Here is a 26,047-nt window from a genome sequence, read left to right on the forward strand (position 1 = left end):
CTGTTCCATCTAAGGACTGGCAATCCCAGGGGATGGAATGTGCCCATTTCTTCCCAACTCCTTGCTCCTGAATCTCATGGTGGTAGCTTGAAATTGGCCGAGGTGGGTGCATTTAGAGCACAGACATCAGCGAGCATGACCTGCAGGGCTTTCCTCCCCAGAGAGCTGGTGGTCAGGCTTGACCTGCACACTCCGGGTTATGAGCTCCTGACAGTTTACACAAAAAACATAAAAGTGATCTGACAGTTTACACAAAGAACATAAAAATGATCAAACAATAGCTATGGGGGACTTCCCCGGTGGTCCAGTGGTTAAGAATATGCCTTGCAATGCACGGGGATGAGGGTTCAATCCCTGGTAAGGGAACTAGGATCCCTCATGCTGTGGGGGCAGCTAAGCCTGTGCACTGTGATTGGAGAAGCCCCCGCACACCGCATCGAAGACCCAGCACAGCAAAAAAAAAAAATGCTATGGATGGAGTCTTACTAAAAATAACAATCAACACATTGCATGTTAATATAAATAACATTTTATGAAAATGACTATGTTTTTCCAAACAAAAAATTCAGCGAGAAGAGTGACATTTTTTACATTGTTGCAAATCTCCGTAATGTTTGGGTAGAGAAGAGAAGACAGCTCCATCTGCCCTACTGGTTGTGGTAAAGAATTCGAAGAAATCTTCTGATTCAGGTGTGCGCGTGCTAGTTCAGTTCAGTTCAGTTCAGTCGCTGTCATGTCCAACTCTTTGGGGCCCCAAGGACTGTACCCCGCCAGGCTCCTCTGTTCATGGGAATTCCCAGGCAGGAATACTAGAGTGAGTAGCCATTTCCTGCTCCAAGGGATCTTCCCCACCCAGGGATCGAACCCATGTCTCCTGCATTGGCAGGCAGATTCTTTACCAACTGTCCAGCAGGGGAAGCCCAGGTTACAGTGGGTATTCTTAAATGAGTTGCCAAAATGGAACCAATGAGAGATTCTTTAAGAAGTTGAGATGTGAAAGCTGCAGCCAAGGAGAACTTCTCTGGTGGTCCAGTGGTTAAGAATCGGCCTGCCAATGCAGGGGACATGGGTTCGATCCCTGGTCAGAGAACTAAGATCCCACATGCGGCAGGGCAACTAAAGCCACAACACAGGATCCCTCGTGCCACAACTAAGACCTGATGCAGCCAAACAGATAAATAAATATATTTTTAAAAAGCTGTAGCTGTATCAGTGGCCATCAGGGATTCTGTTCCACCAATACCTACTGGTCCAGTTTTCCCTTGCAAAGGATCTTCACCATGATTTTAGACTATCCTGTTTTGGTCATTTGGGAAATACTCATTTGCTGGATTTTCCAAGTGTTGACATGTTTCATTAGATCATATTAACACCACCAATCTCATGAGAAAGAGCCGTCACTGATGGGAAGCTGTCAGACCCATAGCAGTGGGTACGAGTTCTCCCCAAAAGCTGATGTTCACTTAAGCTCTGACTTTTAGCGTTGGCGGCAGCTCTTGTCATTTAATTTCTTTTCCTCTGAAGTGGCGGACTCACTCCGTTTGTTTTTGAGAGCAGCTGGTAGATGGCTGCACACCCGTAAGGCAGGGCCAGCTGTTCTGGGTAAAACGCGGTGTCTGTGAGCTGCATCCGTGGCCGGTTCAGGGGCAGCAGCTCTGTGTGCACGTGCGAGCCCTTCGTTGTCGAAAAGATGCGAACCCAGAGCTGAGGTTTCACGGGATGCGTCCTTCTTACTGCTCTGTTGAGGACATGCTCAGGGAAACAGCTTTTGCTTTGTTCAATCCTGAGCACGTAGTGACACAGGGCATGAGGACGTGTCCCTGGAGCCTTGATCCGTGCAGAGTGAGCGCTACCCCCTGCCCCCGTTGGTGCACACATCTGCGTGGAGAAGGAGAGGGAATCATGAGAACAGTTCTGACCTTTTGGGCCCCTGAAAGGTTCTGGGCACCCTGGGGTTCCGTGGGCTGCTCTTTGGGAAGCAGTGCTCAGGGGCGTGGCCTTGGTTGGCTGCCCCTCTGATCTCCGCTCCTTCGCTTTCCCCTCTGCTCTCACTCACCATGCATCTCTCTCCCACGAGACGTCTCTCTTCTTCCTTCCGATGTTGTGTTGTTCCAAGTGTGTGACCTCCAGCACCCCCGCCCCCGTCCCTTGGGGCCTGGAAGGGTTTTCTCTGTGGCAGAGTGGCTGGGTCCCAGGCTGCACACACGGGCCCTGGCTGAATGATCCCCACTCATACCCAGGACTTGCCCTCAAGTGAAGAAGCCCTTTCCTCCTGTCCTCGGGTGTGGGTCCTGCTCCATGAAGCCCCTGGATCCAGAGGTGTGGGTGTGTCACCTGGGCACTCCTGCCTAGCCTCAGGGTCATGGCACAGGCCCAGATAGGCTGAAGGGTGGCCAGCCAAGCCCACATGCAGAGATGGCAATGCCCACACCCAGACCAGCAGACTCCCCTGCCTACAGTGGCCAATGCCCAGCCTTGAGGCCAGGCTGAAGTGGCTGCCAAGTAGCAGTTCCTGGTGTGTCGACAGCGGCACCCACCCTCCCGCCCTGTCTTGGCTGGCCTCTGAGAGGCAGGGGTCCAGTGGGCCTCTTGGCCCCATCCCCACCCACTCAGCCTGATTCTTAGTGACGTCATGCTGACTGCACACCCATGGGCAGCGGCCAGTTCCCAGCCTGATGCTGGCATCTGGGCTGGGGTCTGGGCAGAGGCTGGAGGCTTGAGTTGGAAGGTGCCCCCTCCTTAGCTGGGGGTCAGCCTATGAGAGGAGGAAGGGCCGAGCTGGGGACCCTCCCCAGGGGGGCTGGGGTGGCTGGAATGAGGGGCACCATCAGGGCCCTGGCATGGCTTGGGGGCAGGGCCGGCAGCGAGGGCTCACGGCGCCGGTGCTGACCTCACAGTCCTCTTCAGCCTCGCCTTGGTGCGCAGTGGGTGCTGCTGCCTAATTAGGTTCTCCTGTGCCAGCCCGAGCCCCACGCCCGGCCCCGCTCCGCCAGACGTGTCTGGGCACGGCTCCTGGGCTCCCGCCGCAGCAGGAAGCGCAGGCCTGCTTAGATCCCCGGCAGCAGCCGGCAGGGCGGCAGGAGCGGTGCCCGCCTCTTGGGCTGTGTGGCCAAGGGGCCGTGGGGGTCCAGTCACCTCAGAGAAGCTACCTGCAGGTGAGCTGGGGGTCTGGGCCGTGGCAAGGGGTGCCCAGGATGGGAAGTGGGCCTGTGGAGGGTGAGGGTGGGCCCAGCCCGGCTGGGGCAGACGAGGCCTCTGGGCTGGACAGAGGGCTGTGTGGCATTTCCCCTGTGCTCATGGGACGAGCAGGACCCCGGGGAACTCCTGGGGGAGCAGGGAGGGGATGAGCAAGGCTGGGGTGGGGGACCCTGGCGGTTGGGTCTGGGGAGTGGCAGCCTATTCTGGGGGTGCTGCTGCTGATCTTGGGGTGGGGGGGCAAGAGGAGAGCCTAGAGGGGTGAAGCCTGCTGGAGTGGAGGAGGGGCCCTTCTTCCCGGGGGGGCCGGAGAAGGGACACAAAGTAGGGCTGCTCTGAGGGGCCCTTGGGGGGTGCTGCCCCCACCCCCAGCTGTTTTGTTCCCCTTGAGCAGAGCGTGGCTCCCAGGGTCTGAGAGCCTAGGTGTCCCAATGTCCCTCCCAGGGCCAGGCCTCAGAAGCTCTGTCCTGTGCATGTCAGGAGGGCTCCAGAGCCCAGTGGCCAAGGCCCCCATCCCGGCCTCTGTGGTCTCTCTGTGCCCCTGGGGAGGAGTCTCAGAGGAGGGAGTAGGCACTGAGGAAGCCTATGGAAGGACATGGATGGGCGAGTGAGGAGCTGGGTAGATGCGGGGGAGGTGGGGGGAGCAGTGAGGGGCCTGAACAGAGGCCCGGGTGCGACAGAGCCTCTGTGCAGGCTGCAAGGAGGCCGGGCGGGGCCTGGGCCCACTTGGGGTGGTGAGAGCCCAGTCAGCCTGCCCAGGGGTGGGGGGCAGCCTGAGAGGCCAGCATGGCCTTGAGCCGCTGCCCAGACCAAGTGGTGGCTGGGAGGGCCCGAGATCGCAGACCTGGGGGTGACAGGTGTAATGGGACCTGAGGGCTGGAGAAAGGGCGGAGGGGGGCCCAGCTGTGCCTTGGGCTCCCCCTGTGGTCTGTGGGGCCCCTGTGTGGCCAGGGCATCCAGCACTATCTACAGCAGAAGTGGCTGGCTGGTTTCTGTAAAAACACCCCGTTTTGCCTTTGAAATTTATCGAGCTGTGGGACAAGTCCCAGCAGAGAGATGCAGTTGCACTCGGGTGATGAGGCCATTGATATGGTCCTGGCCTCTGGCTGCACCTGTGCGTATATGTGCGTGCTCAGTCGTGTCCAGCTCTGTGTGACCCCGTGGACTGTAGCCTGCCAGGCTCCTCTGTCCATGGGACTTTCCAGGCAAGAATCCTGGAGTGAGTTGCCATTTCCTTCTCCAGGGGATCTTCCCCCCCCTCCCCAGGGATCAGACCCACGTCTCCTACATCTCCTGCACTGGCAGGTGGATTCTTTACCACTGAACCCCCTGGGAAGCCCTTGGCTGCATCGGCTCCTCCCCCAAAGCCTTCATACTCCGGGTGGGCGGGGTCGCCCTCCTGCCTGACTCCCACCAGGCTGCCCTGCACCCTGCCCTGGAGAGGGAGAGGGGCTGGACTGCCATTCAGCCGCCTCCTGCCTTCCTGCCCCAGTATTGACCTGGACGGCTGGACAGGCCTTGCCCCACCAGCCTCGCAGCCCCTGCCTCTTGACATGTGGTGAGGGGCAGGCCCAGACTCCATCTGGGCAGGGGACGTGGCAGGGGCCCTCTGGCAGAGGGACCTCAGTGCAGCCCCTCCGTGCCTCCTGCAGATGGCCGGCCTCAGCTAGTAATCCAGGTCAGCCCTGCCTCTCACCTGCTGCCCCACTGCCAAGAGCCAAGGTTCCTCTGTGATGGCGCCCTCGCCCGAGGATCCAGGCCCTGATCTGGAGAGTAGACGGCCTTTCCTGACCACCAACATCGTGCCCGTGGGTGAGTGCGGTCTCCAGCCAGACGGTGATGTGGTTCTGAGCTCACCCGGCAGGTGTGATGTCCTGGTCCCACCCAGGGAAAGGGTCAGGGCCTGCTCCTCTGGAAAGGTGGGGGGTGCCGTGGGCTGCCAGGAGCGGGATATCTCCTGGGACAGGGGAAGCGGCACAGCGGCACAAGCACACTTATTAGGAAGACAGCTTGGGGGATGAAGTTCTCTCTCCGGCTCCGTCCAGCTCAGTCAGACCCCTGCGAGCCCTGCGTTGGCTTGGGGGGGTCCTCAGCTGGTCTGGGCCTTCTATGACCACGTGCCGTGCCTCCAGTGCTGGCCCTTGGTGTGCATTTCCTGGTGTCCTGTGGCCTGTTGGCTGGGACACTTGTGGCCTCAGAAGTGGGTTGTGTGGGTTGAAGAGCCTGCTGTCTTCTTGATTTTAAAAACCATGGGAGTTTAGTGTCCAGACTGGAAAGTACACAGACCTCATGGGCGTAGCTGGGTGCGGTTACGCAGCGGGAACCATGGGCTCCACCTGCCCCCACACCCTGGCTCTCCACTCTTCTCACGTCCATCACCCAACATCTGTCTGCTGCATCTCGACTTCCAACTTTTGGAATCGCGCAGGTGTGTGGGTGGACCTGGCCAGGTGTGAGCCCTTGCCTGAGGGGAGGGTGGGCGCCCGGAGGTGCCCTGCTCCTCCCTGGGCTGCCCAGGCTCCACATCCCACCAGACAGACCATGCCCGCAGCGCTCCGTGTGGCAGATTTACAGGAAGATGGGGGTCTTGTTCCCTCCCCGCCCAGGGCGGTTGGCTGCTGTCTGCCCCGAGGTCCAGCATGCTGGGCTGAGTTGAGGTTGCCATAGCGTGTGTGCCCCTCCCTGCCCTGGGCCTGCCAGCCCTGAGCCAGGAGCTGCAGGATGAGGGGGGCTGAGCCCACCCAGGGGGTGGGTGGGCCATGGGGGCAGTACTCAGGGGCCCGGCACACTGCATCTTGGCAGTGTTTCCTTCTCAGGTGTGTGGTTGGCCTGGTGCCCGGGGGCAGTCTCTCAACCACCCAGAGGGAGAGACCCTGGGGTGCAGGTTTCTGGCTGGTTGGCTGGGCCCTCTGTTGTGCAGTGTGTCTGTCTCTGCCTGTTGTTGGAGGGGGGGTGCTCTTCCTGGCGCCTCCTTGGCAGACACAGCAGCTCAGGGGACCCTGACTCTCCTGGGATGTCCTGGGTGGGGGTCTGCATGGTGCCCGGCTAGCACCGGGCTGTGGGCATGATGACAGGTTTGTGTCTCAGTGGGGCGCGCCTGCATGTGTGTGGGTGTGTGTGTGTGTTCTCGTGCACACGAGAGCCTGCTTTTCCTGGGGGGCCGTGCCCGCAGCAGAGCGCATGGAGCTGAGAGTGTGTGCACAACTGTGGGCGTTACGCTCCCTTTCCCCCCCTCCCCGGGCCCGGAGGGAGCCGCCCACCTCATTCCTTCACACTCCCTGGATGCGCCCAGACAAGCCTTCTCCACCTGAGGGGGTGTCTGCTTGGAGGCATGCGGTCCCCTGCCTGGGCTCAGGGCCTGCCTTTCACCTCAGTCTGGGATGGACACCCAAGGAAGGGGAGGCCTCTGGGCCTCTGGCAGTTCTGGCTGTTGGGAGGGGCTGTGATGTTGAGGAAAGGGGGCCCCACCCTTAGACTGATGTCCCTCCCCCTGCTCCCAGCCCCCACCCCCATGCTTTCCTGTCTCCCCCACTCCTGGCTCGCTGATGCTGACGTCAGGCTAGGTCCTGCGCTGGGTGTGGGGCTGAGGGCAGGGCTGGCAGGGTTGGGCGGGGGCCTGATCTGGCCTGGAAGTCCTTCCAGAAGGTCCTGAGGCAGCCCTGGTGAGCATGGGAGGGTAGAGGAGGCCCATGGGCTGGGTGACAGGCTCAGAGCCGGCGAAGCAGGCCAGTGTGTCCTGGAAGCTGTCTGGGACGGTCAGGAGGCTCCTTCTTGCCTTGGACTGAAGCACGTCTGGGCTTCTGTGGGCCACAGTGGCTGCCCTGGCCAGACCAGTTCTGTCCCCAAGTTGGAACCAGTGGGGTGGGCGGGGCAGAGGCCCCCAGGAAGTGGGGGCCTGGGGGTTGCTCTGGAGTCCTGGTCACTCGGGCTGTGGGGCCAGTGACCCACCTGGTGCCCACTTGGTGGCACTGGACTTGTGTCCACGGTGTCCACGATGGGGGCAGGCCCTGCTTCAGCCTGGGCAGTGCGTGTGGCTGGTGTGGCTCATGTTCTCTGGCTCTCATCTCGGCCTACGGCTCTTGGCCCAGAGCAAACTACACACACCAGCTCCTACTGGGCCTGGGTGGGTGGACAGAGTGGGGCCAGGCCCCACCCCCACAGCATGGTCTCCTACCCAGGTTCTCTTGCATTTAGAGTTACTTAGTCCCATGCAACAGGCAGGAGAGCGCAAATGAGCTGCCCTGAGGTTATGGATCTGGGGGTGCCATGGGAGGGGCTCGAGGCGTGGGTCTGGCCCCCCACCACCCTGGGGCTTGCAGTGCTGGGGCAGTGGAGTGGGTGTCCTTGCTGACCTTGGGGCTGGAGGGTCTGTGTCGGCTGTAGCCTCTGGGCCGTGAGGCTAGGGGCTGGGACTGGAGTGAGTCTACACGGCAGGAGTGTGAACTCCTGGGGCTTCGAAGTGTGTTCAGACCGCCTGCTTTACCTGGGAGTTGGTTCCCCCTGTGCTGGCCTCGCTGTGTTTCTTTTCTGCTGAGGGTGGAAACAGGACTTGCTGGAGGAGATGGTCTGGAGGCACAGAGCACACCCTTCCCTGAACCTCTGTGTGCAGGCTCTAGCTGCTGCAGGTCACCACCTGTGCCTCTCACTGTCCAGCTCCCTCCTGTCGAGCCCCGCCCTGGGAGCCTAGACCTACGGCTCCCTTCTAACCTTCGCATCTTCTTCCAGAGCATGAATTTTCCTGGCTGCCTCACTCCGGTGGACGCGGTGCCTCAGCCACCACCGAGCACCTAGCGAGCCTGTGAGCGCTGGCAGTTATGCAGGCATTTCAGTCTGCGCCTCTGGTTGTTTCCTTGGAGGCGCCATGGTCTTGGCATTTGATTGTGCCAAGCTCTTTGAAGCTACTGCCTTCAGCTTTCTGGGCAGCCTCGGCGTCTGGTACACTTGCTCCAGCCTCCCCGGCCGCCTTTCCTTGCTTGGTGCGGGGCTGTAGGCTCTTTTGGAGGAGGCAGGACTCGTGGGCTCACCTTCAGGGCGATCTGCATCTGGGCAAAGTGACTGTGGCTCCCTGGACAATTGCAGCTTTGGGCTCCTTCATTCTCTGGACATCCCTGGGGGCCTCTGGGCAGGGGCACGCTCCCCTCATGGAGGGTCCTTATCCCCAGGAATCTAGACCGCAGCCTGGTTTAGAGAAACAAAACCAAACCCTGCCTGTGAGTAGATGAAGTAGACGTTATGAAGTTCAAGGACTGTGAGCTCATCCGCTTCCCTCAGGTGCTCACTCATGGCCTATTAACTCTTCATTTACACACAGTTCTAACAGGTGGCCCAGAGGGTGAGCAGGCCAATTAGACTCCCCAGTCTTGGAGAGTGTGGTTAGGGTGTTTCCACCAGGATATGCCCCACCCAAGCAAGTAGAGGAGCCCTCGACTGCAAGGTTTCCTGGCCAGGTGGACAAGGGGACAGGACCTTTCTGATCACGTCCTCTCTCTGATCCTGCAGGCCCCTCTTCCTGGTGTCACATGCACTGACGCTCCTTGTCATCATGAATCTTGGGCTGGTTGTGTGGATGAAGCCATGAATTGTTTTGGTCCTGGGCATCCACCCAGGGCCTGGGTGCAGAGGGATACCCTAGCCTCAACACCTGGGGTGGCATGGGGATCCCCCATGCTCAGAGCTTCTGCACAGGGGAGATTTCTTCTGACAAGTGTGGGGCCTGCATCTCCCAACTACCCACGCACCAGGAACCTGGCACATGTCAGAGCTGGGCCGGGCCCTGGGACAGAGACCTGGCTATGACGGCAAGTGGGGAAGCAGACAGCCCCAGACCATTCTGCTGGGTCTACAGGGGAGTGGGTGGAAAGAGGGGCCAGACCACTGAATCCTGATCAGGAGAAGGAAAGGGGCCGCTGCAGATAGAAGCAGGGGATGGGGCGGCCAGTCCATTGTCTGGGGCCAGCGGACAGTCGGGGGCTGCAGCTGGTAGCCTGGAAGCTGCTTCCTGTGGGAGGAAACCTGGTCTTAGGGGTTTCCAGAGTGAAGCCAGGGGAGCAGGGGCCCTCATGCACTGGACACAGGATACCTCTGAGTTGACTGGGCTGGTGGCTCACTCTCCAAGCACCGTACCAACCATCCTGGCCAGAGGAAGCCAGCCAGGCCAGTAGCATGCTCAGCAGAAGTTGTTTGGGTTTCACTGAGGCCAGAGGGTGTATAAATGTGTTTGTGAGGTGAGGGGTGTTAGGGGTGGCAGGTGGGGAGCTCTCTGCAGGGATGGTGAGGGGCCTGGTCCAATCTCTCCTGAGTCTGGCTAGATGAGGAGGGGTGGGGCCAGGAAGGACACCCTTCAGGTGGGAGTGGGTGTGGGGGTGAGGGGCGTGAAGTCCTGCTTGGCCCCTCCCAGGACCTACCCGGAGCCCCGTGCCCACAGCCTCTGTCCTCCCACTGGGCTGGACAGCCATGTGGGCAGGGGACAGCTAGCTCTCAGCGTGTGCGGGCACAGGACTCCAGACCCGAGCTGGTGGGAAAAGAAGAATGTAGTCCAGACCTGGCCCCTGGAGGACAGCTTCGGGGTCTGCTTTCCATCCAGCTGGCCACGAGGGGGGCACTTGGGAATCAGCAGGGTGCCACTCTGCCCGGTTCAGACCCCATGCTCTCTGAGCATGGTTGCCCACCCCAGAGACTTGAGGTCCACTCTCCATTCCCACCAGGGTCACCCCACTCAAGATGCCCAGGCCCCCCTCCTGGCCACGTGCACCATGGACCTCCCAAGGCCAGTCAGACAGCGCTGCCCGAATCTCAGACTCATCAGCATGAGAATTTGATGTCAGCTCAGTTTGAAAGGAAAGGACTGCCCCCCACAGTCCAGGAGCCCAAGTCCTGCTCCTCAACGTCTCGGGTCCCCACACTTTTCTCCATGCCCATGGCCCTGCCTGTCTGAGCCACCTGGGTGTCCACATCTGCCTAACAAGGCCTGCAGCCAGACCTCCTGTTGCACAGCCTCCCAACTCCCCTCTTCTGGCCCCTCCCCACTAACCACCTGTCTTACTTATCTTCTGGATCTGACCCAAGAACACCTCCTCACTTTTGTCTCTAAGACTCTCTGTGATCTGGTTCCTGCATCCCTTTCCTATCTCGCACCCCCAGCCCTTCTTCTTCTGCTCAGCCCCTCCCCTCTGAGGATCCCTCCTGCTGTGCTCCCTCCAGGGAGCCGCCTAGTGTCAGCTGTGACAGTTTTCATCAACCAGGGTACAAGGCAAGTTGGTTGGCTCATGCTGGTCAGTGGGCAGAGGCCTCCAGGGCAGGGGTCTTGGGATGGGGGCCCACTGAATTTCCAGTCATCCCACTGGGTACCCTGGGGACTCACAAAGGGTGTCTGTCAGTGTTTACAAGACTGAAGGAACAAACAAGTGAGGGAATGAATGGGCTGGCTGCTGCATGGGAGCCATACTTGGTTCATAAGAGTGGTGGGTGGAATAGGCCAGGGGCTTGGGCGTGGGATAAGAAGAGGGGCAGGCCCCAGTGTCTCCTGGTCCAGAGTCCCCCCTGGGGTGGCCCTGGGGAGGGTCTCTCTGCTAGGACCACCCTCCTGTGCTCTGACCACCCTCTCTCTCTGTCCCTCCCCACTGTCCAAGGCACACTCTCCTCCCCCACCCATCTCCCTCCTTGTCACCCAGGTCCTTCCTTGCCGCTCCCGGGCCAATGACCCCCAGTTAGGTGAGAAGGCAGTGGTGGGCACCGAGGGTGGGTTGGGGTGCCTTCAGGGAAGACATGGAGGGTGCTGTGCTTCTCCATCCTGTCCTTTTCCCCACCTGGGGCCAAGAGAGGGCACCTCCAGCCACCCCTGGCTTGGGCAGGTCAAGGACTCTGCCCTCCCCTCCCCACCGCAGCCCCATCCATACCTCCTCCCTAGCCTGCTGACCTTCACGTCCACGCTGCCGTGAGCTGTAGCTGCCAACTGTTTTCTCCCCAGCTGAACTTGGCTCCTGCACTGGAAGCAGCCCTCTGCCCCACCCCTGCCTGCGCACCAGCCTCCCACCCTTCCTGTCCACGGGCAGCTCCCCTGCAGGTCCCAGGACTTGATAGCCCACGGTTGGGGGGGTTGTTGCTTATGTGCTCTACCTCCTTCATCCAGATTCGGGCCCTGCTGACCGACCCAGGGGCTCAGGCTGTCCTGGCCCTGTGGATGGCCACATTAGACACAGCTTGGACCAGGCCCCTTGAGTCCTGACCCCAGCTCAGGCACCCTTCCTGTCCTGCCAGACCCAGATGAAAGTGCCCACCCTTTGGGGGCCAGCAACCTGGTCTCTGGCGGGGGAGGCCTGGGGCAGGTGCCTTCCTCTTCCTGCACCTCAGCTCCCTCTCCAAGGAAAAGCAGGGTCAGGAATCAATGGTTCCTAAGGGCTGGCAGAGCCTGTAGAGACCTCCAGCCCATCAGAGATCCCCCCAGTTGGCGCCATCTTGGGGCAGCAAAGTTCCCGGGGGTCTGGGGGCAGCTCACCCACTCCCCTTCTGGTGCCCATAGAGATGGCTGGTTGCCACCCAGGCCAGCGCTGGCCAGTCAGGGCTTCCCCCTGTGCTGTGTGTAGAGGCGGGAGACGGGCTGGCTCTGATCCTGCATGTTGTCTTGAGTTCTGATGGAGAACGAGATGTCTTAAGACCAGATGCTGGTGAAAACTGAAACACTTTCTAAATTTAGCGGGTGAGAATTGCACATTCACCCAGTTATGCTTATTGATCTGGTGAGCGTGCTCTTGCTCTGCCCATGGCGTGTGCTGTGCCCCTTGCCGCCTCTACGTGTGTGTCTCTGGGCCTCTGCCCTCAGGGGTGACCTTGGGCTCTTGCCTGGACCACCTGCTGCTCCCAGAGCCAGGCAACGCTGCCCATGGGGATGGTTTCCAGATGCCTCGGGCAGCGGGTCAGTCTGGAGAACAGTTGTGCCTGAGGCCACCTGCAGCCAGAGAGGCTGGTGTGTTTGGGGGAGCAGTGGGCACAGGGTGCCCTGCCTGCAGTGCCCTTATCATCTTGCTGGAGACAGACTGGAAACCAGGGCAAGGCCCCTGTGACATCTCAAGGGAAGTTCTGTGTGGCAGTCCTAGAGGGAGTAAGCCTGGAGGATGAGGGAACCAGGGAAGGCTTCCTGGAGGAGGTGTCTCACTCCAGGCCTTGGGAGCCAAGTGAGAGGGGTGGAGGCCAGTGGGTGGGGCCCCGGGCACCAGGCTGAGTGGTCTGTGTTAAGTGACAGGAGAGCAGAGTCCCTGAGGGTTTGGAGCCAGAGCAGCCTGCTCAGGCCAGTGTAGGAGAAGCAGGGGTAGGGTGCTTTGGAGGGAGGCCCTGAGGCCAGAGGGGGTGATGGGGAGACCTGCATAGCAGCCAGCCAGGGACACATGGGTAAGGAAGGGTGGCCGGGGGGTCTTAGTGGGGGCACAGGTGGGTGAGGGGGGAGCAGGCTGTCCATCCTGGATGCTGAGGCTGCCCCCAAAGGATCTGGAGGGCATGTCCACAAAGACACCACATGCCGAGTGCAGTAGGAGTGTCCACACAGACCCTGCACACTGCGTGCGGCAGGCGCATCCACACACAGACACCCCATGCTTTGTGCAGCCTCCTTGCTTGGAGGCCCTGAGTCCTAGAGCTTCTGTGGTCCTCTCTGGGGATTCTTGGAGTCTCTGGCTCAGGATGGAGACTTCTTTCAACGTTTCCAATTTGCATTTAAGTTTTGGCTGCCTGTGGGAGCAAGCCCGGTTTCCCTGTCTCATCACTGCCCTTGGTTTCTGTGTGTCTGGGTGTCTTGGTGTCTCTCTGTCCCTGGGTCCTGGGCTCTCAGTTGTGTCCCCTGGGCACGGAGGGTGCATCCCTGTAGGGGGTGGGGGCGTGCCCTGACTGCTGCCTCTGTAGCTCTGAATGCATCTCTCTGACTGGAAGTGTTGGGGGGGTCTTTGTCTCCAGTTTGCAGCCCAGTGGGAGAGCCTGATGCCACCCTGAACAGAGGCTGCCAGAGCCAGGTCAGCCTTGGCTGGACAGGCATCCCCAAGTACTTGCCTGGTTGCAGCTCCTAGCAAAGGTGTGCAGGCAGGGCTGGGAGCAGGAGTTCATCCCTTGTCCAGTGCACCGGGAAAGCAGAAACCCTCGGGAGATAGGCTGGCCCTGGCCAGTGCCATCATGCTGTCTCTCGGGGGTCAGCGAGGCCCTGCCTGGGAGGCATCTTGAGGCCCACCCCGTGGTCTATGGCACATCATGGCACCTACCATGCAGCCTGGGGAAAGTTGGGCCTCTCCAGGCTGCAGCAGTCTGTAAAGAACCTTAGAGACCAACGGGTCTTATATTCAGGGAAACTGAGGCCAGAGAGGGGAGGGGTTGAGCCGAGGTTACATCTGCACAGGTTTGTGGGGAGCTAGGACCCGAGGCTACATCTTGTCTCCTGTCATTACTAGACCAGGGCCGGTGGGCAGGATCTTGGCCTCTCTGGACACCGGTGCCTGGCTGGACCTGCTCTCTGACCGGCCTGTCCCTGCCTCCTCCACTGCAGTAGAAAGGGGTGGTGGGGAGCTCTCAGGAAGTCTGATCTGGCTAGGAGGTCCCACGAAGGAGGGACCAGGGTCCAGAGCCTGTGTGTTACTGCTTAGGGGGCCCCGAAGGACCTGGAACTTTGACAAGGAGTGTGCTGGGGCAGCTGCTAGGGAGTGTTGTCCTTTGTGGTGGGCAGGCAGTGGGCAGTTCCCACTGCTGCCCCTGGTGTCCAGGCTCTCTCCCGACTGCGGGGGGATGGGGGGAGTGTCGCAGTTTTCAAGACAGCGGCAGCTAAGTGCCCCTCCTCCGACTCAGGGCGTTCGGCCCCCTGATGTGAGCTGAGTGTGGGGGGGTACTTGGTGTCCTGCCCAGGAATCGCTCTGGGGCTGGGCCGCCACCCCTTCCCCACCAGCTCCAGGCACTCCTGCAGGTGTCTGCACGTGCCACCTTACGCCTTGGGTGAGGGGTGGCCCAGGTCCCGGCTTCAAGCACCAGGGTGGCGGTGGATGGGAGTGTGGTGGGAGAGTAACGCCTGGCACACACCCGTCTCACGGAGCCGAGTTGCCGGCTCCACAAGTGCGCTGTCTTGGGATGGGGAAGCGGTTCTCGGCCCCGCCCCCTTCCTGGTCCCGAGGCCCTGCCTACCCGAGGCCAGGAGAGGGGGAGTGGGGGCGGGGCGGGGAGGCTGCCGGCACATCCTTGCCCAGAATGTATTATACTTTGGCTGGGCCGGCGCGGGGCCGGTCGGTTGGCCCCACTATGCGCCCGGCGCCCAGCGCTCTGCGCTCCGGCTCCACTGCCCGCGCCCGCAGCTCTGCGCCGGCCGCAAGCCCGCGCCCCCGGCCCCCTCCCCGCGCGGGGCGGGCAGGGGGTGTGGTGCGGGAGGCACGAGTGACAGCGCTCTCCGCGCGCGGCGCCTCCACGGGGCGCAGTGTCAGCGCTCCGAGCCCGCCGCGCGCACAGCCCGCCGCGGGCTTCCGAGTCAGCGGGGCGATGCCGCCCGAGCCTGAGCCCCAGCCCCAGCCCGAGCCCCGAGCCGGCCGCTGACAGCGCCCCAGCCGGGACTGCCGCGGCCCGCCGCGGACCCCCCCGCCCCCCGCCGCCGCCGCCGTCGCTTCGGAGACAATGGACGCGGGAGCCGCCCCGCGGAAGCACAGTAGGTACCGCGCCGCTCCTGTTGCTGCGCCCTGGGCTCCGTGGACGCGCGGGGGCGCCGCTGCCCTGGGCTCCGGGTCCGGGCCCCAGCGGGGAGGGGGCGCGAGCGGCTCCCCTCGTGCCGGCCTCCGCGACCGCCTGGTGGGTCGAGCTGCTTCTGAGATCCAGACTTCGGCGAGGGGGCCCTGATCTTGGAGGGGTTGGGCCGGGGTATGGGTGTAGGATAGCACAGGAAAGGTCCTGGGCTCTCTTGGAGGCTGCAGGTGCGGGCTGAGGGATCTGGGGGCCGCCCCCTGCAAACTTTCCTGCCCTGGTTGGGGATGGATGTCTGAGCTGAGACTGCGCCCTCAGAGCCCTGGTCCGGAGGCCACGTTCTCTTGCTGGGTGTGGACGGCGCAACAGGGGCCCTGCCATGTGGGTGCTGGGTGGACATTGTGCAGAGAGGGGGCTGGCATGTCTCCTGGGGCTGCAGGTGCCGCTTCTGGCCTCAGGCCAGCCTCTCCTAGTGCTGGCAGGCAGGGGTGCATGCAGTGGGCACTGCTGTGGCAGATGGGATGCAGCCAGGCTCAGCAGCAGCTCTGCCCAGGTGGGCTGGTGCTGGTGGGGGTGGGAGAAGCAGGCCTTCCTGGGGCCCAGGGCCTGCGAGTGGAGCTAGGGGGCCAGCATCCTTTTGGGGATGTGGACACCTCTGTGGCTGGCAGAGGGAGGAAGCCCAGGAAGCAGAAGGCCTCCCCGCCCCTCTCTTCCACCCTGCCCTGCTCGGGGACGCTTGAGATGCACAGAGTGACCACAGACCTCCTGCCCAGGCTAGCCTTTCCCCATTGCCTTCTCTACCCCTGAAAATATGCCGGCTCTGTGTCCTCTCTGTTCCTTTGTGCCTGACCCCTGAGAGGTGACACTGGGGCACCTGGGACCCGAAGGCTGCACTCACGGCAGCATTTGTGATCAGCCAGGGTACCCTGAGCCCACAGCCTGGTCAGAGAGCTGTAGCCCCAGAGGGGGTTCACAGAGGTCAGAGGTCATCATTTTCTCTCCTGGGTGGTGAGAACACGAGTCAGCTGACCTGTTTCCCCTAGAATTCTGGGATAAGCAGCACCCCCCATCATATTCCCTCTGCATTTAACCCATATACTCAACCCATAGCCACATCTTCTGTGCGGCCCTGTGGGGAGGATCAGGGGTTCCAGAAAGCGTGGGGAGGCAGGTGGAGCATGTGCCCTTGGACTGTGTCTGAAGGGTCCCCACGGCCCCCTTTCCCAAGGTCCAACTGCTCGGTGGCCCTGCCCTGGCCTGCGCCTGACCAGAGGCTGTGACCCTGTGCCTGTGGTGGGAGAGGGCTCACCCTTTCTCAGGCCAGGCAGCGTGTGCTGTACCTGGGGTGCCCTGGCCGGAGGTGGGGGGGGGGTCTGCTGGCCTTGACTTCTTGTATGAGGTGCGTCCAGGGAGCGCAGTGAGCCCGAGGCTGGGCTGGGGTCCCCGGGGTTGGGCCTGTCACACAGCCACCGGCAGAGCTGATGCGGCTGCTGTCAGGGGGTCGCTGGGGGCACTGGGAGGACGACCAGCAGGTTGGCAGCAACCCCTCCTGGCGGTGGCCAGGCAGGGACTCCCTCAGCTGGCACTTGGGGCAGGTCTGTGGGATCCCTTAGGTGCCAGAGGGGCCAGTGGGTAGGAGAGATGCCTGCAGACCCTCTAGCAGGTTCCTCGAGGCCCTCACTCCATGCAGCTGAGAGCTCAGCTTACATAATCCCCCACCCTGCACACAGGTTGCTGTAAGAGGTAGCAGCCAGGTTTGACAATACGAGTTGTAATTGGATTTTAATTTTTAATGTCTGCAGTAGATGAAGAGCTGTGGGACAATTTGTATATATTCTGCTACCTTGTACTTATTTGGACTACTTCATTAGCTGGTAACTATCCTGCCTACCCTGCTGACTGCTCCCTGGAAGGGAGGGAGTCTGGGCTCAGGACCCACGGGTGGCCTGCCACCTGCTCCCCTTCTGTCACTGCTGGGTCGACTGCCCCCTACCCTGTCCTGCACCCATGTCCACTGTAGCCCCCAGGCCCCATACGCTGGGAGCCACTGGGAAAGGACAGTCCTCAGGGGCTCGGGCCACATACCCACTGAACCTGCAGCTTTCTTGCGTCCCAGCAGGACTTTTGACCCCAAGGGCCACTGGGCAGACAGGGCCCTGGGCCTTCTAGGGCTCTGCCTGCCCCTCCCAACTGCCAGGCCTGTCCTGGGAGCCAGGGTTGGGGTGGGAGTCAGGACTCCACTGCCCAGTCTCCCAGGTGCTGGGGGTGGGCATGCCCTGGGGTGTCCCCGAAGCTCCAGACAAACCCCGGCCCCGGGCAGCAGCAAGACCTACACACCATCGACTCCACCCCCTGCCGCAGCTCTAGGGGTCCCAGGAGGCAGGACGGCCTTCTCCCTGCACTGCCCGCCCTCCAGATTATTCTTAGGTCTGTTGTATAACAGGCCCGCATCCACGGAACGGGGAGGGAGGGCTCCTGGGAGACGTCTCCAGCGCAGCCGCCAGCCAGCCGGGTTTGTCCCTTCGCAGCCCAGCACAAAGGGACAAAGGAGGCCGCCTGGCTACCCAGCCCAGCCCAACCTGGGGAAAGGGCCCCGGCCCGAGGGCATGTGCTCCCTGGGGCTCATCTGGCCTGGGTCTATGGTAGCTTCCGGCCCCTGCAGCCGTGTATGTGTGTGTGTGTGTGTGTGTATCCCTCTGGGGCAGAGTGGTCTGGGGGTCCACTCCGCTCCCAGTCTCCCCCCCAAGGCTCTTCTTCCTGCCTCTTCCTCCCTCTGTGCTCCCAGAAGCCTCTAGGGTTGATCGCAGGGTCTCCACCCCCACAGATCAGAGCAGACTCTTCACGCCTCTTTTCACAGCTCCTGCTCTGCATCAGACAGGTTGGGCCAGGGGGCTCCAGGAGGCTCAGGCTGAATGGCAAACAAGCCCATCCAGGTGGCCCTGAAAATGTGTGGGGAAGGCCCCGAAAGGCTCCCCTCGCCTGCATCCTGTGGGGTCAGCAACCACTTCACTGCCTCCCTCCCCCTGGGGCCTGTGGAGACGTGCATGGACCCTGGCTCTTGTGCAAGGTCTCATTCCCAGACCCCGGGGAAGAGGGTGAATGGCTGGCACGTTGGGGGCACCCACCATGGGTCCGTCCCACCGGTTAATGGGACCAAGCAGCTCGATGGGTGTGGGGAGCACAGAGACACGTGAGCCAGACAGGAAAGCTGTGATGGAGGAAGACGGGGACCACCTGTGTGTGGGTCGAGGGGTGGGCTATGACCCGGGGCTTCATTTATGACTGAGACCTCAACCCCAGGAGGCAGGAGGGCAGGGAGGGCGGTGGTAGGGGCAGGCTCTGAAATGTCCCTGCCCTCTCACGTAGGGAGGGAGAGCCTGTGGGAAACTCTGACTTGAGCAAGGCACCGGTTCTCCTGCCTGGCCTCCTCTGGTCCCCAAGCTGCCTCCATCCTCCAAGTCATTCTTTAAAGGGGCTCCCTGCCAGGGTGGGAGGCTCCTGGGCCTGAGGCCACTGTGGTCCTCATCCTGGTGACTCCCAGACAGTCAGACCCCAGCAGAGGCCTCAAGAAGGTGTCTCGTTTCCTGAGCCCAGGAGCCCTGGGGCTTCTGGAACAAATGACCACAGACTGGGGGGCTCCAAATTACTGGTGCTATTCTCACACGTCCTGGAGGTGGGAAGTCTGAGGTCAAGGTGTCTGCAGGAGGTCACTCCCTCCGAATCCTGCAGCTGCATCCTTCAGCCTCAGCCTCTGTCCTCACTCAGCCCAGTCCTCTGTGCGTCCTGTCCCCCCTCTTCTTAAAAGGACACTTGTTGGATTTAGGTTCCCTTGGGTAATCCAGGATGGCCTTGTCTCAAGATCCTTAACTTGATTACATCTGCAAAGACTTTTTTCCAAATAAGATCTGGGATGTAGACACATCTTTTGGGGGCCACCATTCAGCATCCCACATTGGTCGTGTCGTCTGTCTACTGCACCCACTGGTGGACACCTGTGAGCCAGGGCCTGGATCTCACCCCTCTGGGCCCTCCAGGCTGAGGACAGGGCTGGCGTGGGGTTCTCTGACATATGAGCAGGGCTGCCCAGCTGTGGAGCCCTGCCTGGCTGCCTCCTGGTTTCTGACACCCCTGTCTCTCCTTGGCTGAGAGGTGGGGATGCGAACTGACTCCAGAGGCTCCTGGGGGGAGGTGTGGAGGGGGCCCTGGAGGTCCTGGCCTCCTGGGGGGTGTGGAGGCTGGGTGGGTCCTGGGCAGGGGCTTCATCCTCTTAGTGAATGGCTGCTCCCAGATCCCACCGGCTACTGGTCACAGCACCCCCTGCGGGGGGTCTCCCAGATGCCCCCTACATCAGAGCCTGACCCCTGCAGCCAGCGGTTTAGGGGCTCTAGTGCCTCAGTCAGCTGCTCTGACCAGGCCCTTCTGGCCCTGGTGTGGCCCCTTGTGGCCCCAGAACTATGTGTAGGGGGCTTTAGGTGTCAGCTGAGAGCATGGAAAACATAGACTCAAGAGAGGCATGGGCTACTAAATATGCGTTGTAAACAGGATGTCAGGTCATGGGTGGGTGGAGACCGGGTCTGCAGGTAGCTCTGCTTCCTGGGAGCACCGTCTGCTCTGGGCTGACCCTCCCAGGACGGCTGGGATGAGGGGTGGGAGGGCCCCGGGCCCCGCCCCAGAGTGGGAAGGCCTGGGTCAGCTCCAGTTCTCCAGCCCCTCTGTGGCCTCGGGCAGGGACTCAAACTCAGTGTCTTCACCTGTGAAATGGGGAAGTAATAGCCTGCAGTGCAGTAAAGGAGAGGCTGTGTGTGTGTGTAGCTCTCTGCCTCACCCCAGTGGGGACCTCCTTGCCAGCGCCCCCCACTTGGCTCTTGCCTGAAGAACCGCCCCCCTCAGCCTCTGCTGCTTCCGAGTGACTAGCACTGAGCAATGGCTGCTGGTAGCCTGCAGGTCTTGGAACTTGGGTAAGCGCGGCCACTTCTCTGTACCCAGAGCTCAGCGGAGCCCAGCCTCCACCAGGGCCCCTAAGGGAGTGTACAACAGCTTCCCAGCAGTGGCCAGCATCCTGAGGCTAGTCAGAGGGGCTTGTCCCCTTCCCGTGGCGGAGCTGAGGGCCTGGCTCTCCATCTGGAGTGAAGCCGGGGACTCCTGCACCTCCCGCCTCCCTGGAGACCTTCTGCGTCCTCCAGGCTCCCTTCCTTCCTGGGTGGCCTTTCAGCATAGGGCGTTGCTCTGGGCCAGTCACCAAATGGCCCACTTTTCTGGGAGCTCCTGATCGCTTCCCTGAGCAGCGAGGACGAGCGCCTCCCGGGAGGCCTGGTGCAGCCTTCAGAAAACAGAGGTGCGAATCCACAGCCCGGTCCTGAGCCCCACCATCTCCCAGCATTCCCGGACCTGCAGCTCCCTGGGCTGTGGGTTCCTGGGCCGGATGTTGGTTCCCCAAGCCTCAGCGTCCTCACCTGTCACAAGAGGTGTGGGTGATGGCAGGGTGAGTGAGTTAACCTGTAGCCAAGGTGAGGAGCCTGCCAGAAGGTGGCGATCGCTCCACTCGAGCTGGGGCTTCCTTGCTCTCCCCAGGGAACATGGGTTTCTGTCAGCAGGACCCAGGATGCCAGGCGGTGGTTGGCAGATGGGGCCTGGTGGTCCTGGATGGAGGCTTCTGTTGGCCTCCACCTCGCCAAGGAGCCATGGGGTCCCGACCCCCCAGGTCCCACCATCTCTGGATGGAGGTGGAGTGGTGGGCCTGCCCCAGCTCCTCTGGGGGTCTGGAGCCCAGAGCTGTGTGCGCTCAGAGGGGCTGCCACCCCCCACAGTTATTTGAGGGGATGTCCATGGGTTGCACCCTTCAGCAACAGGCCAGAAACTGTCACCGAGAATATGGCTTATGAAGATGGCTTTGGGGGCAGTGCCGGCCATATACTCCTGCTCCCTGGAAACCCCCTGCCCCCTGCCTGGTAGCTTCTCTTTAGTCCCAGGAACTGGCTCCGTGGGCCAGAGTTCACCCCTGGAGCCATAACCCTCACCGTTCCTCAGGAGAAGGGCCATGGGCAGCCCTGTTGGTTGGCGGTGTGGGACCCTTACCCAGTGCAGGGGCCGCCTGGAGAGGGCCCCCTGCACTCGGAGCAGAGAGTTCCTCTGTAACTGTGGGTCAACCTCTCAGTGGATGGCCTCTGCCTCCAGCGTCCATGGGCTCTGGGCCCCCAGCCAGGTCCCTGCCCCCCACCGGGGCTGCCAGGAGGTAATGATTCAGGCTGAGCTGAGGGGAGGCTCTGGCACCCGGCACTCCCTGTGCCAGTGTCTGTTCACACAGAAAACACGTTCCGAGCCTGGGATCTTGTCACCCTCCAGAAATGCCAAACCTAGGCAGTGAGGGTTGTGGTCCCCGCAGCCTGGAGGGCAGGCTGAGCAGGGTCCCTCTGGGAGGGGGCACCCCTGGGGACCCCGTGGGGCTGTCAGTCACTGTCTCACCCCCGGGCACTGTGTCCACCCGGGTTTGCAAAAGGAGAGGTGAGTCCAGGGGACAGCTGGGCCTGGGTGCTGGATGGAGCCTTCAGAGAGCAAGCAGGAGCTTCCCAGAGCAGTGCTGGGCTGGGGTCCCCGGGACCCACCCTGTGTGCAGGAGAGTGGCCTGGTGGGAGGATTTAATCTCAGTTTAGAGGCAGCGCTGACCTGGAGTGATCCCTGGGGAAAGGGCCAGCCAGAGTGGGACGTGAGGCTGCCCCTGCCTCATGTCACCTCCACCCACCTCGCCCTCCCCTCCTGCCTGGAGAGGCACCTAAATAATTCCTGTGTGGGGAGGCTTGGCCAGGGCTCTCCATTCAGGTCCAGGGGCCTCGTCCCTCCGTCTAGGTCTTGGGAAAGCCCCTTATGTGTGTTTTTTCCAGGCCTAGAGGCCTTGGTCCTGTTATTGCTCCATTTAAAATTTGAGGACATGGAGGCTTGGTGGGGTGACCTGCCGGGGTCCCATGGCAGTAGGTGGAGGTGGAGGTGAGACCCGTGGCGGCCCGTTAAGTAGGACAGTCTGTGCACACAGTAGGCACTCACTGGGTAGGCACTCCTCTTCCTTTCATGGAAGGGGTCATGGGGCCTGGTCGTGCTGGCTGTGGTGCAGGGGTTGGGACCACTGCTCCTGGCATAAACAGGACCCTCCACCTTTGGTGCTGCCCTCTATCTTTCCCCTCACCAAGAGGAGAGCCCGGGGATCCAATCCTGCCGCCCTGCTGGGGTTCTCATTCCTGTGCATCCTGCCCCCTGAGGTGCTGTCATCCCACTCCTGCCTACCCCAGCAGTGGGCCCTGCCTGGTTGTGCGTGCCCCCCTCCCGCAGCTGGGATGGGCTGCTGCCAGTGTCCCTAGGACTGTGGCCCACACCGGGCCAGGGGTTGCTGGGAAAGCCCTTTCTGCATTCCTCAGGTGGGAAGGGGTAGCAAAGGGAGCCCCCAGCCCCCCGGTGAGCCCGAGGCTTGGAGTCCTCCGCACCCAGCACCACCTGAGCTTTGCTGGGGGTGGGGGAGGCAGTGAGCATGGGATCCGGGCTGCTGGGGTCCGCTCCCCCAGGGGTGCAGGAGGGGATGGTTGGGAGCCCCGCCCCAGGTCCTGCACCTCAGCAGCATGCAGCTCCCGCAGTCCGTCTGCTGCAGAGCAGACCCCGTGACCACGTGACCACAGAGCGTTTCTGAGCAACCGCTTTCCAGGCCAGGCCGTGGCCCACTTCTCAGCTGCAGCCGGATTGGTGCAGCGGAATTCCAGAGCAGCAGGTGGCCGTCTACCTCGGCCCTCGGGCAGCAGCAAGGGCCGGGCTCCAGCGAACCTCTGCTTTCCTAGATGGGCTTGGGGATGGGGGGTGGGCAGGGGGTCTGCTTCCCCAGAGCAAAGCCAGCCTGTGCCCCTCTGGGTGAAGCTACGTCCCGAGGGACTGAGCAAATGGATGTCACCGTGGCCTGTCCCTGTTGCCGTCACCCTTCCATCCTGCATGGGGTGTGGCCTGCATGGATGCCCCCCTCAGGATGGCTCAATGAGGCGTCATTCCATGGAGGCTCCGAGTGTCCAAGTCCCAGCCCCTTATTCTGCCGGGGCTAGACCGGCAATGCCCTGGGTGGGCCTGGCCCCTTTACCGAGAACAGGTGGCTTGATGGCTGACCTAACCTTCCTGAGAATCTTGCGGTCGCTATCCTGGGATGTGGGGACCATAACGACCCTTGGAGTGTCCCTCACGGATGAGGCCCCCAAGTTTGGGGAGGGGAGGATTTGGGCACCAGTGAGCTCCTGACATTCAGGGGGATCTGGGTTGGTCTCTGCAGTGTCTGGGCCCTGCTGGTGTCTCAGTAGCTGAAGAGCTGCTAGACTGGGTTTCTCAGGTGCAGCCCTGGGGCTGTGGGTGCAGGGAGACGGCCAGGCCCAGGACATTCTGGCGTGGAAGCCAAGGCCAGTGGGCATCTGGGACTGGGCACCAGAGGCCGAGTTGGAGTCTCCTCCACCTGCCTCAGGTAGATATGCACCCGTCCTGGGAGAGGCCCACCACCCCCCAGCAGAGTCAAGGACGGCCCCCTGAAAGGCCCACCTGTACCTCCCTTGGCCGTGGTGGGCATAGGCTGCCCCTCGGGATGGCGGGGGTGGTGGCAAAGGAGGGAAGGTGGGGGCTGAGGGCCCAAGATGGGGCCAGGCTGGGTCAGGGAAGGTAGAGGTCCAGGCAGCCACGCCTTCCAGCAGAGGCTAGCTCTCCCAGGGTGCCGACCCCCTCACCGGCCTCCCTGCTAGGGTAGCATCATCCCACGAGGTCTTAGGGGCAGGGTTGGGAAAGGCTGGGGGTCAGAGCCACGGTCAGGAGTGCAAGAGCATGTTCGGGTGCCCTGTCCACCCCTCTACCTGTGCTGCTGCCTGGGGGCTTCTGTCAGCCCCTGGGGGGAGGACAGGGTCCCCCTCCTGCCTGTGTCCCCATCTTCACCCCCTACCTGCCGTGGACAGGGCAGGCATCCTCAAAGCAGGTTTGTGTGTGTTTGCGTGTGCGTGTTTAGAGTATTTTTAAAGCGACTCTGCAGCTGTGCTCGGCTTGGCTACATTCTCCGGTGGGTGCTTGGCACGTGGCGCATTGTGAGGTTATTTTGGGATTGGCATTATTGGGAGTTATATTCTGTGTCTGTAAGGAAACAGCATCAACACAGGCTGAGTTGGGGGGTACTTGATGTGTCTAAGGAAGCGGAGCCCAGAGTGAGATGGGGCCCTCAGGGGCTATAAGAGGGGCAGGGCAGGCATCTCCCTGGGGCTGCCCACTTCCTCTGGCCCATGGGTTCTGATGGCCCTGCCGGGCAAGTCCTTCTCTGGTCCCCCCTCGCAGGGGCTGCTCTGCAGAGACCTGCTGGCTTGAGCTGGATGGCCGAGGAGCCGGACAGGACAGGCTCTGGCTGGTGCCCGGTTTTGGGGGACTTTTCTCAGGAGAGCAGACAGGCAGATGGAGAGGGACCAACAGAGGCCCAGGGAGAGTCAGTATGGCCAGAAGGGGACATTAGGCACAGGGAGGCCACCAGCCCATACCCTTCGGGTCTGTAGCCACAGTCAGGGTCAGCCAGCAGCCTGACCAGATGATACATCAGACCACAGCGCCAGACCTCTACTAGCCTTTGACCTCCTCCGCCTCTGCCCAGGGCAGAACAGGAGTGGGATGGGGGCTGCTGGGCCGCCCCTCCTAGAAAAACACTCAAACAGCCACAGCTGGTCTCTAGGACACAACCCCCCCAGTCATGCAGCAAGGCCCACCCGGCCCCAACAGCCCAGCAAGCCCATCACATACCCAACCTCTGGGGTGCCTGCTCCCACCCCATCAAGGCCCCACGCTGCATCTGCGGCCCCCTGCCTGCAGGAGCTGGGGGCATCCCGTTGTGGGGGGACACGTGGCTGCATGCTCAGTTCCAACCTCGTGTTCTCTATCACATGCTCTCCCGTCTTCTCAAAAAGACCTAAATTGCCCCCTTGCACTCAGCTGTGCCTGAAAAAGCCCTGGAAGGTGACTCAGCCGTCACTACTGGGCACTGCTCCTGGTGACACATGAGGTCACTGGGGCTGCTCGGCCCATCTGAAACCTGCAGGCTTGTCAGGTGGTGGCCCAGGCAGACCCCCAGCAGTTGGCCTCCCACAGAGCCCAGACTGCATTTGTGAGTGCCCCTTGGCCCTGCAGGGCAGGAGGGAAGATGGAAGGGCAGGGCACTGGTCCACGTGGAGGACCGGGCTGGAAGCTGCCACCACCTCCGGCGCCTTCCCCTCACCTGGGCTTGTCCAGGGGTCTGGGTGGGAGGAGGGCCCTGGCTTGTATCCCATCTAGTCCTCAGAGGACAGCCCCTCCCGTCCTTTCCCGAGCTGGGGGAGGGCTGTGCTCGGTGGGCAGGGAGTGGGTCCCAGGGCCACATTGGCTCCCAGGTGGGAAAAGACTGTGGGGTTCGCTCCCGTGACTGGGGCACCACAGGGTGGTCGGCACCGTCCCTGGGCCTTTGCTTCGGGTCCTCTGTCCAGCCTGGGTCCCTGGCTGCCATCTCCTTTCCTAAGGAGCCATCTCCAGGGTATTGCAGTGGCTTTCGGTCCTGCCCTGATGGTCATCACAGTGGTCAGTCCTTACCCTGGTGGTCTGGGGATAGGACACTCACAGATCTCTCAGGATGGGCCAGGCGGGGCTACCCTTGGAAGCCAGCCTGGACCGACAGGCTGGTGGCTCCATCCTAGGCGAACAGGAGTGCGGTCTGGCCCTGAGGGGCTGTTCTGGGTCAGTCCGCCCCGGCTTGCTGGAATTCCAGCCTGCGGTTGGTTGGCCGGTTGCCCATTCAGCGGTCGGGGGCAGGTCCAGCCATGGGGTGGGGGCTGTGAGGGACCTGGGGTTTGGGGGGCCTTGTGCCTCGGCAGCACCAAGGGCCATGATATGGGGTTCCTGACCCCTCTGCCCTCGTTTTCAGCTGCCAACCGTGGGTCACTCGGAGGTATGAGGTTCAGCTGCTCCCTGGGGAACCACAGTCTGCTGAAGTGGGGGATACCCCCTTCTTGAGCCTACTGGATAACTTCCCACCCCTTAGGGGCACCAGGAGATTGCAGGTGGTTAGTGAGGACTCCCTGGAGGAGGCAGCTTTCCTTGGAGCGACTAGCCAGAGGCTGACCAGCGTTCCTCCTGTGTCACGGTGGCGACTACA

The 26,047-nt window shown here is 61.9% G+C and overlaps 1 protein-coding gene across 1 annotated transcript in view; it reads left to right on the forward strand.

The window, feature by feature from the left end:
* Positions 1–3,067: 3,067 nt before the first annotated feature.
* PLCH2 (phospholipase C eta 2) overlaps positions 3,068–26,047 on the forward strand; it is a 66,199-nt gene continuing 43,219 nt past the window's right edge. The window contains exons 1-2 of the mRNA XM_081488417.1: positions 3,068–3,155; positions 4,848–5,007. Of these exons, the coding sequence (XP_081344543.1) occupies positions 4,929–5,007 (79 nt within the window). The 5' untranslated portion in view covers positions 3,068–3,155; positions 4,848–4,928. The remainder of the gene's footprint in view (positions 3,156–4,847; positions 5,008–26,047) is intronic.

The sequence above is a fragment of the Giraffa tippelskirchi genome, chromosome 5, assembly GCF_054371585.1.
Source record: "Giraffa tippelskirchi isolate mGirTip1 chromosome 5, T2T-mGirTip1v1.2.pri, whole genome shotgun sequence".
Classification (NCBI taxonomy): Eukaryota; Metazoa; Chordata; class Mammalia; order Artiodactyla; family Giraffidae; genus Giraffa; species Giraffa tippelskirchi.